Source organism: Cynoglossus semilaevis, chromosome 8, assembly GCF_000523025.1.
Source record: "Cynoglossus semilaevis isolate Cse_v1.0 chromosome 8, Cse_v1.0, whole genome shotgun sequence".
NCBI classification, from domain to species: domain Eukaryota; kingdom Metazoa; phylum Chordata; class Actinopteri; order Pleuronectiformes; family Cynoglossidae; genus Cynoglossus; species Cynoglossus semilaevis.
In genome coordinates, this window is record NC_024314.1 from 4,356,811 (window position 1) to 4,372,786 (window position 15,976).

General features: G+C 43.1%; 2 protein-coding genes across 6 annotated transcripts in view; both read left to right on the top strand.

Annotated features, from left to right (window-relative positions):
* The window catches only part of LOC112487327 (uncharacterized), a 4,501-nt gene extending 3,187 nt beyond the window's left edge, over positions 1-1,314 (top strand). Inside the window, exon 2 of the mRNA XM_025057657.1 lies at positions 1-1,314. Within this exon, the coding sequence (XP_024913425.1) occupies positions 1-1,288 (1,288 nt within the window). The 3' untranslated portion in view covers positions 1,289-1,314.
* LOC103381637 (C-terminal-binding protein 2) overlaps positions 1-15,976 on the top strand; it is a 79,581-nt gene that overhangs the window by 42,998 nt on the left and 20,607 nt on the right. The window contains exon 1 of one of the 5 annotated variants that reach the window (XM_008314095.3): positions 12,277-13,065. The exons of the other annotated variants lie outside the window; for them this stretch is intronic. Coding sequence (XP_008312317.1) covers positions 13,044-13,065 — 22 coding nt within the window. The 5' untranslated portion in view covers positions 12,277-13,043. Of the gene's footprint in view, positions 1-12,276; positions 13,066-15,976 lie in introns of those variants that run through there. 5 annotated transcript variants of the gene reach the window in all.

The window sequence follows — 15,976 nt, forward strand, 5'->3', positions numbered from 1 at the left end:
CCTTCATGAGCTGAGCCGTTTGTACAGGGAAGCTCTGGGATCTAAGATGATCCCAGACGTTCGGCGTATTTGCGACAGCTCTCCTGCTGCTGGAGTCTACAGGGTCCAAGCCCCTCTTCCGCTTTACCCTTCAGAACTACCGTCTTTTTTGGGCCATCAAGCTTTCAACAATATAAACAGCCTGCCTTTGGATTCTTATCAGCCCGTTGCCACCAGTTCTGTGGTGGATCCAGCATCCCAAGGAATGGACGGAGCTCTTTCACGGTCTTATGGCGCCATAGCCTCCCAGCGATTGCCTTATGACCCACACTATGACCCAAGTTCAACCATGGTGGCTAATACAGCAGGAGTAACCTCCAGCCTGCCTCTTCACCATCCTAGTGCGACAGACCCTAAGAAGATGGTGGACCCTGCTTTCCTGGCTTTTTTGCGAGCTGAAGGTTTGGCTGAAAGCACAATCACTCTACTGTTGCAACATGGCTTTGATTCAACAACTACCCTGGGGATGATGGAAGATCATGATATTCGCTCTGTGGCCCCAAATTTGGCCCAGGCCCGTGTACTGTCCCGCGTTGTGCTTGGTTGCAAGACAGGTGGGACATTGGGACGTACAAGATCCAACAGCTTCAGCCATCGTAACGACCTCTACATGCAGCCCCAGGGTTTAACTATGGACCCTGGTTTGATGCAGCAGAGTTCCACCAACATGCAGACAGTGTCCCCCAGGATGGGAGAATTTCTCGGCAGAAGACCAAGTAGCGCACCATCCCAACATCTCCTGGAGACCACCAGCTACCCAGGGACACGGCCCATGGCAGGTGGAGCTTTTCCAATAAGCCCTGGAGGATACAACAATGCTGTGACACAGGGAAGACCCTTCTCTATGTACAACGCCCACACTGGCCTTGCCATGTCTGCTCTTGGACACCAGGCTCCACCAGCTCCGGGCACCCCTGGAGCAGCCCCTAAAACCTTTTCTGGCTCCTATTCTCCCATGGAGCTGATGAAGAGACCCCACAATATTCCTCCCTCGTCACCAATAGCAATGTCAAGCCCTATCCACAGCCCCCAACTACTCCGGAAAGGAATGGGTGTTTCTCATGAGAATACCATGGCTCCTGTGACTTCTACCTCTGCTCTACATGCACAAAATCTTAATAACTCCAAGATGCAAGGGCGTCGCACTGGTCCACCTGTTATTGTCCCAACCATGGTTACCCCGCCTGACACAAGTAATGTGAAACCTCATTTGTCTTATCTGTTACCTTATGCCATCTCCTACAAATAACTAATTTTATTTTATTTTTATTTTATTTTATCTGATTAAAAAAACTAGCTAAGCTAATTTAGTTTATTTTTTTCTGCATGCAAGTTTTATTCCAACAAATATTTGTAGATAATTCAATGGTTAGGTACTAGTGAAATCTGACCAGTAAATCTGCTTTAATTGTTTGAAAACAAAATTACATGTTTCAAGCTTTTTAGATTGCCTAAGAAGATATTATTAAAAAAATTACAAAACAATTAAAAAAATAATGATTTAGAATAAAAGTGAGTGTTTGTTGCTAAGGATCTCCAGAATGAGCCTCTGACCTATTCTTACATCAGACTTACATTAGATCATTGCAGAGTTCTAAAATGTGTCTTGATATTAAATACACTCCAAATCTTTAACACATTTAGGTTTTTTTTCTTTGATGCAAAATTGCTCTCACTCTATTTTACACTCGACTCTCTCCTAATCAATGGCTTGAGCACCTAAAATCCCATTAGACTAATTGGATGTATAGCTGTGTAGACTATTTTAAGCACCTGTTTTTAGAGGCACTGTTGTTAGTCCACAGTTGTATTCCACAACAGAAAATCCTTCTTCCACATTTCCTATGCTTAAACTAAAATAATTTCAACAACAAGTTTGTGGCCATTGATAAAAACAGAATAGATATAAAATAGTCAAAAACAGGTTATGTGACGGTAATAAATAGTTTCACTTTTAAATATTTCTGAACTGTGCGGCTGCAGGGAGAGTACACAGATCTTTTCATTGTATTCTGTATTCATACATATGTTTTGTTCTCATCTAAACACATCATTTTTATGTTCTTTGGTAGAATTTCTGTCTGATTAAAGGTCAAATGGGTCTTATGCCATTTTATAACAGCGAATGTCAGTACTTATATCAAAAGTACTAATATCTCTACTTCTAACAAGCTGATTTAGTATCCATCTCAAGTTGATCATCTTAAGAAAGAGCGGAATCTTATAACCTTCCTTTAAGACATGCAATCCTGCATCGTCCCTGCCTCTTTAATAGGTCTGTGGGCTGTGCACTTGATATTGAGTAATGACTTATATAAAGTGGCTTCCCTCTCATGTGTTGTCAAGGAAATAATAGGCGAGGTGCAAGATCCAAGGAAGAGGGGGAACTGAGCTGAGGTCTTTTTCAGAGCTTCATGAAAATATAACACTCTGCTTCTCAAGGTCAACATTGAAGTCTTTTTTAACCTCTTAAATGCACTTTTAATGCACTTGCCTTTTTTCCATGTTGCTGACATTTGTTGCTTCTTTAACTTTATCTGATAATGGGGTACCCCCAATAGATGCATCTTAATTGTGCGTTGCTAGGCAACCTAGCTCTCCTGGTAATCAGAGATGAATACTCTTCATATCTGAGGGATAGAGGGAAAAGTGGTTCCCTGCGTGCAGTGTTGCATTTAGTTTTTTGTACAGTTGTTGCTCCTTTTTTTAGAGGCCATTTGCAGTTTTCAGAAGGAAAAAAAATAGTCAAAATTATAAGATCCAGCTAAGCACTTAATGAAAACATGTTTTTTTTTTCAGCACACTCCTCCACCCCACTTCTTTGGACTGTGTACATCTTAAGAGATTGGTATTCTCTATGGTCCAGTGGCTTAAGTGCACCATTGAATGGCCTTTCCTGTTACATGCATAGTGTTCCATGCTTGCAAACATGTATTTTGATGAAAGCCAGTGACTCATCTTTGTCAATATGAGACAAACATTAACAAATATGATTTTTCCAAGCAAATTAGTTTTTTTTTTTAAAAAAAGCCTAGATCAAAGTCCTCACCAATTGCAGGTGGGAGGGTCCTGCTTGTGTACTCCTCTCAACTGGGAGCTGTCTTGGTTGGCTAAAGCCGTAAAGTAGAGTTAATAATGGCATTAAACCTTTGAGTCAAGCTTAGCAACTGCAGTTCCCTTCAACCTAAAGCAGCGAGAGAGAGCGCCGTGCAGCCCTGGCATTAGCCATGGACGTGTCTGTCAGTGGTATCCTACACAGCAGCACAGGTGGGTACAAGCAACATTAGCATCATGTGAAGCAGAGTAGCAGCCCTGTGGAGCCAGAGTAGTGATTGGCTAGTGACTAGCATGGTATGCGTGCTCAGTAGATTAACACAAGTGAACGCTCTTGTGTCGCCTGCAAATGACAGCACGTGGTTTCTCTGTAGAGATAATCCTCAGAGCACCTTCAGCTGTACTTTTCCTGGGCGGAGATTTAGAAAGTGGGGATGTGCACAGGCAGGACTACAGTTCACAGGAAGTAGATAGAGGGATTGGAATTTGGCACAAGGCCCATGTAGCCATATGGGATTTGTCAGTTGAAGTGTTCACCTTTATATGTCAGTTTTGCAGATGACCCTGTCCTCATGTCACAAAAACTGTTTAGGAGACGTTGCTCAAATCGTACCATGTTCTTTTTTTTTTTTTAATCTTTTTGGCAGGATGCCATTACCGTTGTGATTAACAGCTTTGTAACCTTCCTGTGAGGGGCATGAATGAGATTTTAATATCCCTGTCTAAGTTTAGAAGTACATCCATGATGATGCATTCCTAATATTATCTTAGATGACCTTGGCCAAATTGCTTTGTTCCGGTGTTGGTCATTGATTTCAGTTCCCACTACTTGCAGTGTTTTACTTGCCTAACATTTCTCAAACTTTGATGTTCGCACTAAACTTCCCTGAAACAAGTAATGTACTGAGTGAGTGAGTTACACTTTACATGTGTATTTATGGAAAAAAAGGCTGCTGTCACAAATTTACACGGTCATGCTTCTCTCAGCAGCAGGATGTGGTTATCTTCATGTGAAACTGACAGCAGGACATGGGGACAAGACCCTTAACTTTACTCTGCATGTCTTCCTCTTCCGTTGGCCAAAATATATAACGGAAACATTTTGAATAATACATTTGCTGCTTTAAAAGTGAATCCTTCCTTATTTGTTCTTCACATGATAATAAGTCAGGGTGATTGTAGAGGGCCAATAGCTTACATTACCTGTCTAGGTAAAGGCTAAGAATTAGGGGGAGGAAAATCCTAGTGTCCATCTGTTTGTGTTTGTGTTATAACGCTAGCATAGTTGTGTGCAGATGATTCCACACAGGCATCACGTGTCAGCAGGGCTCTATGTCATCCTCAGTAATCCTACTGATATGAATGAGTGGAGACAGACAAGAGGTTTCAGCTCACATGGCATTGGTCAGGGGTTATTACAGGGAGTGTGGCTGCATAATACCCAGTGTATCCATGAAGCAAGATTTTACAGTTCAAATTCGTATATTTGTCGTATCCATCGATAGTGTCCTATGTCTGCAGGAAATGAATACTTAAGCATTAATTGTTGTCTTCTTTGGTGCAATTTAGTATCAAAATCCCTAAACGCTGCAGTTTTCTTGCTACAATGTGTTCTCTCCACAGCGACGGCTTGTATTGAAAAATCTACATCTTACACCCTTCAATTTTTGAACTTATTTGTATGCAGTTCCACTGGCATGTGTCTCCTGTTTGTCCAGAACCTGTTAAATGTTACATGAACTATCTCCAGCTCAATCTTCACTTCGCATTGGTACTGTTTGTGTCCTCCGGGAAATTTGGCCAAGAAATCTTTTTTTCCCCCCATTGTAGTTGGGCTTTTTTCTCAGAATAGAAAAAAAGCTGTTTCCCTTCAAACCCACTACCACTCACTCCTCCATAGCCTCCATAGTTTTCTCATGGTTGATCTTAAGCCAGCCAACCCATGGAGGAAACGCAGCCTTCAGGAGCATGAAAAACAGCTGGTCTTCCTCTGCTTGTGACAGCTTGGAGTGTCACAGTGTTTTGTGTGTATTTGTGTGCGCACGCATGACAGTAGCCTCTGACCTTTGTACAGGATATAGCATAATACCAAGGGCAGAAGCCGTCCTTATCCAACATTGGACCCAATATGATTTGGTGCATTTTTAAAACAATCAAACAGTCAACATGGAACAAGTTTATTGCCTAAAAACAAAACAAAAAAATATATTCCTCTTAATTCAGTCCCATTTACTCTGTTTTTACACATACAGCTGAAGTTGATTTAATGTTAGATTTTTAATGAACATCAAGTCACATTGTAAATTATCTCCTGTTTGGAATTTCCTAACATCCTGTGTATATTAAAACCTCTTTATTAACATCAGCATTTTGAGAGCCTGAAGAAATGTTAGAAGTGTTATAACCTAGTTTTTCTGATAAGTACATGCAGCAGCTCTGTGTTGTTACACTGTGACCTGGAAACCTTGGTTATGGTCATGCCCATGTATCTGTTTTCCCATGGCTACGTGTTTTGCAGTACATCAATGTTGTGTTGAACATGCCTTGCTGATGCTGTAAGAATAGCAGTACTTTGGTATAATCTCCCTAATGATCTATCGTTGAGTCTGTCATAAATTACTTCATTTGTTGTGGCAGCTGGGCAGGAACTCTGTTATGTGCATATCCAACTGCAACAGCTGCATCTACTAAAACAGACAACTACCTCCATGCACCTCCCCGGCCCTCTTTATTTTGTCTTCTTTTCTTTCTTCCTCTCTCACTCAGTGGTGGGCAGGTCACCCTGAATTATTCATCAGTGTGAAATGAAAAAGCTCATGGATATTGAATATCCTCTCTGAAGTGGTGGCCAGCCTTGTTTTTTTTTTCCTTCATTTTTTGTCAGCTCAAAAGAGTAAAGAGTGCCAGATCTCATTGCAGGAGTATTTCAAAGGTTAACCGCTTGCTTTACTTCGCTCACATATTTACTTTCTTTTGTGCCTATTAATGAGATGGTAAAGAGAGGAAAAGATAGGAGTGAGTGAGAAATAAGATTGATGAGAGACAAGATGAAAAGAAAGAAAATAAAGAAGCCATTGTTCCTGTGCATATATTACTTGTAAGATCTGGTTTGTCTGCTAACATAGCTAACACATTTTGATAACTTGTCCTTCATGGAACAGACATGCCTGATGTTTTTGTGGTAGTTCTAATCGACCAGTTGTCGTTCATTTCCCATGTGGCCCAATGTGTTTCTCCATTGTCCTCCTGCCGTGTCTTTTGTCCTGCGGTTTGATCTGTGGTATCTGCTGCAAATCAATTCTGCTGGTTGCCGCTCATTTAGCTCAGCGGCCCACAATGCTGTAGGGACTCTCAGAACATCCCTGTGTGAGAATATGTACAATGGACATACAGGGTACAAGGATAACCATTCTAAACTTCATCAGAGCAGACACCAAAATGAAGGTAAAGAAGGACATGTAAAGAAGGAGGCTCGTAGTTTTCTCATGTTTAAATACGTATTTGGCTGTACTTATTGTTTATTGTACTTAAACATGCTAGGTTTAAAGTACAAAATTCGATTTCTCACGGCTACTAAGGGTTGGAGCCCCTATAATGACGAGTTTGAAAAACAGTGCTGGGTCCTTTTTAGTCTGGTTGGAGAGAACCCAAAACAGTTGGAAACAATGATGCAGGACCCACATTCACTTCCTAAAATGGGTCTGGAATACTAGCTGTAATGTATTACAAACAAAATTTGTTAACCGTTATTTTAAGGACAAGTTACGTCTTGACATCTTCTTCCGTAGCTAATCACTCAACTGGATAAACCGGTGTGTCTTCACCTATATCACTATCCAGGTTGTATATTTGGGTGGAATAGTATTTTTCATTCTATCTGGAAAAAAAAACAGCACGCACGTGTTTTGTCTGTCTTTTTCCATGGACATTATATTACCACTACCATTTAGCCTTAAAGTCTTCCAGTCCATTTTCCTCCATTCTCTGTTTCTACTGCAGCATAGACAATTACCCAGGAATCCATTATAAGATTATTCCCAAGCCATAGTCAAACCAAATGTGCCTGCAGAAATCAGCCAGGGGTTTAAGTGACCAACCTTTTCCACAAGTATTCTCATACTGACTGTTTTATTTTCCGATGACTTAAAAAAAGACAAATTATTTGTCTTCCAGGAAAGGGTTTTGGGGCTCTTGAGAATGCTCAACCACAGTGTAACTACTGCTTCTAAGGAGATGTAAATTGGCGACGGCACGCGAGAAATAGGACAGCGTCAGTGAAGCCTATAGGTGTCAGGTGTTCCAGGTGTCGTATCAAGTGACCCAAGTGCAAACTCCAGTTACAGTGGCTTGTGGGTAACAGACAAAAAAGGGGTCTATGCTTTGTGAGATGGTGTGAAATATCATCTGCCATGATGTAGGGAGAAGGATGGGACAGAAGGTGGAGTTTTTCTCCACGGGTGTGGGATGATAAACGAGGTAGAGTTAGGATGATGAAGTCCTTAGCGAAGTGAGCTTTAAAAGGCTGTAAGTGGACACCTAATATTTGAAGGCTGAATCCTGGCTGACAAGACCCCACGACCCTTGTGTATTTATCGTAATGGAGCACAGCTGGGCCGTGGCTCGGATGGGTTAATAGCCATGTGACGGCTCAGATGAAAATGTGCGAGGAGGTTTGAACGTGTGTGTCTGCATGCACTTTATTTACCCATGCACTCTGCTGAGTGGCATGTAGGGGCCACACTTGGGAGGATGGGACTCTCTGCTGCATCTCCACTCTCTGCCAGGCCAGATGGCTCCTGTCACTGATTGAGAAGGAGGAGCAATGCAGGGAAAAAGGGGAAGGAGGGAGCACTAAGTCACTCTTAACAGCGCCAGAGTGGCCCGTCCCCATAGCCACCACATCTGGAGACCACCTGCAGCTGGCTCCCTTGAACCCTTTCCCTCTCGCACACATTCACTTTCCCATTCTGTTTTGGAGATGGGGGAGGTGACAGTGGTGGCACCAGAATTTCTGGTCAAGCTGGGTTTTTTTTGGGGGGGGGGGAGAGATTGCCAATTTCAAGGAACTTTATTGTCTCATTGTCAATGGGAGAGTAGAGGGAGGGGGGGGTTGGCTGTGATGGAAGTAGCAAAAGGTGGCGATGGCAGCCACAGTGGCACTGATGTAAATATAATTTTGTTTTATGTCTTCACCACCCTCTGAGAAGAGTGGAATTTTCTGTTTGTTCTTTTTCTTTCTTTCTATCTTTTTTGTTTAAAGTTTTTTGCCTGAATAATAAGGCAGAGTGAGAATGACCACTTTTTCTGGCTGTTTTTCACTGCTGCTGCGGCTGATCCAGAGACCACAGAGGGGCTGTTGCTGCCTGGAAAATAAAACCCTGCCTTCCCTCCCTGGTTCCCCCTAAATGAAATAACACTCATTTGCATTCTCATGTTGTAATTTAGTTCTTTCTTTCCTTTTTTCCCTTTTCCTGTGATTCTTTCTTGCAACTTCTTTTTTTTTATTTTCTATTTGAATCTTTCTTTGTTCATCACCTCACTTTTTAAATGCTCTCTTGTAGTAGTTCCTCATCAATTGTAACGAAGGCACCCTGGCATAGACAAAAGTAGAGAAGCAGTGTTGACTCAGGGTCGTTATCTGGACCTGCTGCTGAGAGGGTGGGCACTGATGTTTGTGCCTGTGTGTATATGTGAATATCAGAATATGTGCCGCAGTATTTACATTGGCTCTTGCCTTTGCAGGTGCCTCTCAGTGGATAAACCTGGGCCTCCCTGAATAAATATTCACCAAAGGAAAATTAGACTTGCTTACAAAAAGCTACACCACGACTGCCCCTCGATTCCCACCCTCTCTCCACCTCTTGTCACACTGAGCATGTCCACTCCATTAATGATCAGCCATTTTACTCCTAAATCCCTCTGAGTCACGGAGCATAAAGGACAAAGAAAATGTCAGAGGAGTTTTTGGATGTTTTATGGAGCTGTATCCAGTGTGTGTCTATGTTGTGCAGTGACTGTTTGTCAAACAGACACAGTCTTAAAAATGAGCAAACACAGGCTTCAAGTCCACCTTTGGACAAACTCTTTGGGCAGAAGGTCTTAGAAGAGTATTAAGTAATCACACACGTATCAAAATGCCGGCGTTGGTTTTTAAGGCATGTTTACTGACATACAGTTCAAAGACAGTTAAAAGGCCTGTGGTTATATTGTGTTGGTTATTGTTTGTTTGTTTCGGTCTAAATCGCTTCCTAATAATACTATGTTTCCAGTCCTGTTTTGCACAGGCTTCAGTTTCTGGTTTTGGCTCTGAGTTTCTAAGGATTACACACACTCAAAATCAGTTTTGCAAAAGCTTACGAGACTATGGGATCATTCAGGCTCAAACAACACCTTGTGGTTGGGTCAGACTGAGGTCGGATCGTGTTTCCACCACAAACCAACCACTGTAGAATTTTTTTGCGATCGCCCAGAGACTACTTCTAAGCCTCACTGTTTGAATGAGCGTATTTGCTGAAGTAAACTCAACCAAAGGGAATTATAATAGGCATTTTTATTTGCCTAAGTTAACATGGAAGGTTTGAAAGTGCTTAACATTTCATTATTATCCCCCCAAAAGTCTGATTCTTATTTAGTGAAAAGTGCTACTTTAATGTTTGGGTTTTTTTTCTAAAAGTTTTTCAAAACAAGATATACAAAACTACTACCTCACAAAAAATACTAAAACATTTACAAAACAGAAGACGTTTTCCTTATCAAATATTTGGTGGCTGCGGGGGCAAGTTACCACTGAGGTGCTCTGATCATGGCTCCGTCCCCACTCACTGCTCCCCGGGCCCTTAAAGCTGCCCACTGTTCACTTTGGTGATGGGTTAAAAGCAGAGGTCACATTTGGTTGTGTGCAGTGGTGTGCTGTGTCACAGTGACAAGGAGTTCACTTTCCTTTCCTTTTTTGAAATATTTTTCTATAGCATGGCCACTGTTTTTGAAGCATCTGAATGCTAAAAAAATGTTTGTTGGAGTTTTTTTCTACCCAGATTGTGACATGAATGAACATATGATCCCTAATTAATTTATAGTAAAAAGTTGCAAAAGTGTAGGAGTCCTTATAGCTCAGGGGGAGGTTTACTGAACTGACTTGGCTTTCTACATGAAAGTCATGCGTTAACTGGGTGTGTGCTTAAAGGCGAGGTTGCATTTCTGGCAGTAGTGGCTGAGGGGCGAACAGATGTAGCCTTCACTACGGGTTTAGACCCAAGTCCGGCTGTTCTACATCTGAAAGAGGAAGGGTGTGAGTTGGTGTGAGTTAGAGGAGGGGGGCCTGCTCTGCCAATCTGTTCTTATTAGTGTTTACTCACCTCCTTCCAATGTGTAGCTACATGCACCGCAGCTACTGGAGTCATGAGCACATGTACTACAGCAGGCATGTAGCTGCCTGTTACTCACTTCCTCTGTCCAGCTGTGATTTCCATGGTGATTCACTTCGATCTGCAGTAATCAGGAGGTGATCAACCAACTTGCCACCTGCTGTAAAGATCACCACAGCGCCCCAGGGAACAACAATCCCCCTTAGAGGAATTTGCAAGTTTAAAAGAAATTCTGAAACTTGTGCTAATTTATCTTTATTATATCTATATCTCTTTCCCCTGATAATGGTCCCATAGTTGAAGCTAGTCCTTGTCTGCCAGTGGCCTATATAATCCAAATTTCAGTTTTTTATGTTTTGGGCTTTTGGAAAGAACCTGTAAATAACCGACCTTCACATCTGGAGAACTTGCAGTGTCTTTACTGAGCAGTCATTTGATAGAGCTAGAACTCAAATCAGCCAAGCTAATTTTAGTGTTACGGTGTGGTTTCATCAAAGCTGACCATCAAACAAAAGTTAGATCACAGCTAAAATCTGACTTCATTTTACAGATGTGATGGCTTTAATTAATCACCTTTATTCGTTAGCTATTTTTTTTACAGATTCTGGGGTCAGGTTGCCCACTGTGGAAGGTAGTGTAAATAAACAGTTAAATAGACTGACTGACTTGTCTGATCCAGCAATCAATCACTGACTGCTGTCCGTGGTGTTAAAGTGACAGGCTGGTGTATTATAACTCAAAGCTCGGCCAAGTTTCATCTCAACTCCCCTCCCTCCCTCCCTTTTACTACACATACTCTAATGTTATTGAAGAGACAGAGATCAGAGGGGCAGCCATATCCTCACACTCTGTGAAGCGTACGTGGACGTGTGTGTTTTAAGCTGGCTGGCAGGAAGTGGGGGCCGTTGCCTTTGATGGCCACACTCCCTCAGATGTGTCATGGCTGCAGACAGTGGCTCAGCTGACATGCCGCGTTTCCTCTTCAGTGAAGACAGCTGTGGTCCCATGGACAGACCTACCCGCAATTAATATACAACTAAACAAATAAAAACAAAAATGGCCTCACACTGAGATGGAAACATCCAGCTACTCATCCCTTGAGCTGAAACTGCTCAGGCAGTTCCACCTTTCCACTCTACTGTCAGTGATAATCAGTTCTGTCGTGTGACCGTGCTGGCTTCTTTGTCTATTGGTTGCGCCTGTCGTGCAGCCGGCGATGTGTGTGCATATGTGTGTGTTTATTCGTGTGGATGTGCCTCGCTTTGCTCCATCCACACTGCACTGTTGCAAGGAGGCTGTGATTACATTGTTATTCTAAACTCGCTCGTCCTCGCAGTCACTCAGCAGAGCGATCTGTCAGTTGGCTCCCTCTCCTTCAGGGACCAAACTGTGAACTTAACACAGTGTTCTGATGACTTCTCCGATTGTGCGAAAAATACAGCCAACTCCACAACTGTAACGTTACTGCTGGAGTGACTTGAATGTTTACATTGTTCCTCTAATTAAAAGATGTCTGTGAGTGTGTGTGTGTGCATACTTGCGTGATAGATATTCCCACGAAGATTGAAGAGTGTGACTCTAAATTAAACTGTTTGTGTGATTGTGATTTGTTTGGGGTGGAGGATCTAGATAGAAAGTGTGAAAGCATTATAGCAATCCAAATAGTCAAGAGCCAGAGAATGACGACGAGGAGGTGTTTTTAAAGCACAGTGGAGTCCAGATCAGAAATAAAACATTAAAATGGGTGGAAGAGGGAGGAAAAAGGGAGGAGGGAATGAGCTGGAGTGTGTTTGTGTGTATGTGTGTGTGTGTGTGTGTGTGTGTGCAGATCCTATGAAGTGAGCGCAGCCGTGGAGTAAATTGTGCGAGTCCAGAGAGCTTAGCTCCACATGTTTGAGCTGGCATTTTTTGATTTTTGACACTTTTTTTCCTGCTGCAGTTTCTCTTTTCTGCCCCTCCTCTGGGTTATTATCCGCTCAGGACAAAGCCTGGGGAAAAGAACTGAAGGGACAGACAGAGAGAGAGGGAGAGGGAAACATTGAGGCAGAGTGAGACGCAGAGTGAATAGATGTTGCGCAGCTAAAAGCAGAGGAAACAGCAGAGAGTGAGATTCCAGCCATCGCGCTTCGCGGCCACAGCGTTTTCCGTCTGACAGATTAAAATTAAAGGACAAAAGCATCACCTCCGCCTTCTTCCAGCCCACTACCACCCGATCAGCAGCCTGCACGTCGCTGTGTGTGTGTGTGTCTGTGTGTGTGTGTGAGTGTGCACAGAGAGGCGCTGCAGGCGTATGTTGCTTTTCTTCCTGGTCCTAGGAGGCATGGACTGGAGATGCAGCTGGGGTCTTAGTGAGCGCTAGCTCTGCAGAAATCCCCTTCCCCTCACCAAAAGGTCCAGATCAAGAGGAGCAACTCCAGTGGAGGGGGGAGGGGGGTTAAAGGAGTGTTGGAGGAGGAGAAGAGAGGGGGAGCACCCTCATTGGAGTATTGTGGAGGGTCTTCCACTGCTGTTTTTTCCCCCTTTTTGCCCATTCTCATCTCCATCATCTTCAGCTTTTGCTGCGATGCATAGTTTTTAAGCCGAAGAATGTGGAGACAACATTTTCCAGGCAAGCAGCATGTTTCCTGTTTTCTTTACTGGATGTCTAATAAAGTGTGGCATGTGGGAGGTGGGTGGATGGAGATGGGTGGGAGAAAGGAGGAGGGAAAAAAAGTGTTTCTCGTGGGTGTGTGTGTGTGTGTGTGTGTGTGTGTGCGTGCTTTGATAGGTAGGAGAGGAGTCCAACAGTGTTGTCATTTTGAGGTCCACCCCATCCTGCTGCACTTGGCTCCGTCTTTCTCTTCCTCTGTGATTTTCAGGCTCTTGGAGCGTTCCGTAGCTGGGGGCAACGCAAGGGAATAAAAGAGCGGGAAAAGAGAGAGGGGTGGGTGGGGTGAACCAGTGTGGTCGTGCCATGGATGCTGCTGACACCCGCTTTTGTCCCATGGTAGAGTAGGAGCCCAGTCCGCCTGTGCACACAGTGGGTACCATTTAAAACAGGCGTGCACTCATTTTCTTGGCAGGGGATGGCTTGGTGTGGAGGGTAGACGGGTGGTGACAGGGGTGGGGCACTCGCAGCACAGGACAAGTGGCCTTTGTGTGTTACTTTTGGCAAAGTTAAGGGAGGGAAGTGCAGAGAGACGATTGCAAACAAAGGGTGCTTATACCCACCACCCCCAACTCACCCTTCACCATGTAACTCATGCAGTGACCTGGCATTGTCACAGGCAGATGAAGAGTGTGTGTTTATGGTATGTGTGTGGGTAAGAGTGAGTGAAATAGTAAGTGAGTAATTCAGCTTCCCTAAACCAGAAGTTCAGACGCTGGCAGGGTGCCATGTGAAAAGGCTGCAGAACGACAGGGATGAAAACAAAGTGTTGTTTGACCCGATGGCACATCTGTGTATAATGCCAGGCCTTTTTTTGCACCACAGTCCAGCTGCTGGCTGACTGCCCAGGTTGTGACTGAGAGTTCTTATTCATTTGGTGCTGTATATCCATAGTTTGGTGCACAGTTCATTGTGCCACTGCAGCAGGAACTGCTGATTACACACTCTGGTCAAAGCTGTGGTTTTGATTTCCTTCTCAACAATTTAGACAGTTTTGGTTCAAATTTAATACATTGATAAAGTGCATTAAACCATTATGATTCAAGAGTGGAACTGAATTCTCTGAACTACTGGTTTATAACAATAAACTGTTTAGTTATCATAACAAAAGAAATGTCTCTCCCTCATCTGCCAGAATACTTACATTCACAGACACTACATTCTTATGTTCCCATTCCCCCGCCAAGATATACATTTTAAACAGTATACTGCTGTATCATGGAAGACAGAATCTGAAGGAAAGAGAGATGAAGAGAATGTTAACGTGGTAATTTGGGTGTTTTGTGTACGCTGAAGCTGTTAGAGGCCAAATAACACACTAGGTTCATGATGAATGTACAATATGGAACGTCTTATACAGGACTTCAGCAGTGTGTTTTGACCATAATTTCACTTTGCTCGTCCTATATTGGCGCTGCTTGGTTCCTGAGTCTACATACAGATGTCAAATGATGTCAGAGGATTTTTTTTCTCCCCTCTTTTCTTTAGCAAATTATCTTTGGCTTAGCACAGAAACCAAGTTGCAGCATATAAGAAAAAATGCTGCCAAGTTTCAATTTGGCGACTGGGCAAATGACTTGGAGACTTTTTGTTAATCAGCCACAGCTGATATGATCTACTGCCAGTGATGTCTGCCATTTCAGACATCAAAAACTGGTATTTAGTGATAATTTGCTAGGAGGAGCCGTTGACCTGAACATTTTGTGAATTTCTCTTTACGATAAATAGTTGATGAATTGATTTGTACAGTCCTGGCAGTGATTGAGTAGAAACAGAACAGATTTCAAATTTACTCTGTTGCAGCAGTGGAAATGGCCTATCTCCTGCACACAGCCATGTCCTGTTTGACTGGCTGCTGGTGGTAACCATGGAGGAAACGTGGCTCTGTTTTCAGTGCAACGCTGCTAAAGGTGCCACATTAAATGGCTGTAACTGTTAGCGGTCAGCAGCAGTCGCAGCAGCCCCCGCCCAGCCTTGCTGTCAGGAAAGAGCCACCTGCAAACCGCAGCTTGGGGTTGCTAGGTAACCGGTGGCAGCAGATGATGATAGTATGGTAGAGGGCTTGTCTGGTCTCCGGTTATCACTTGAGTGACTTCTTTTCCTTCCTGATCCTCTCTCTCCCCATTTTTTTCCACCCTGTCCTGACCACTACAAAACTGTGTTTCCCTTTTCTCTCTGCTGCCTCTTTGCATCACTGGAGGGAACATTACACCAGCAGCCGAGGCCAGTGGTAGGAAGAGAATGTTAGCTCCCCTCACCACATAATGGAAACTCTGGCCTCATCTCCTGGTGCGCCGCTCTGCTGCGTCCTGCTGCCAGACTCTGACTAAGTGTTGCTGGCTCCAGTGCTGCAGCCCGGGGCCCAGGCTGAGTTCAGTTTCCATACAGATTTTTCTCTATAGTAATGGTATTTAAACCAGTATCAGTGTGGGGGTGAGTAACCACCTGGTGTAAAACATGAAGTAAAACAATACAAGAACACAATGTATGGAGTGAAAGAAAACCTGATGCTGTATGCATTTTCTCTGAGATTGGCTCCTGGATCCATCATTATTATTCGAACCCTACTGTCATTGTTGATAAATGAGAAGCGCTGCTGCACAGGAATAATGGGAATTGAAATACTGAAGACTGAGTAAGCGCATAAAAAACCTAGATTTTTTAGTTAGTTTTCATGACCCAATTTTTCTTTTTTTAATTTTTAGTGCTTTTTAATTCAGAAGAAAATGTTCTGTATTTTACTGCTCAGTGTTTAACACTTTTAAACACAGTGAGATTTCAAAACAATTGTTACTTAAAACCCTTTAATTTAAATGTGTTAATTCTTCAAGGTAATACTCCCCTGTCTTTTTACAACAAGAGCATAGCTATA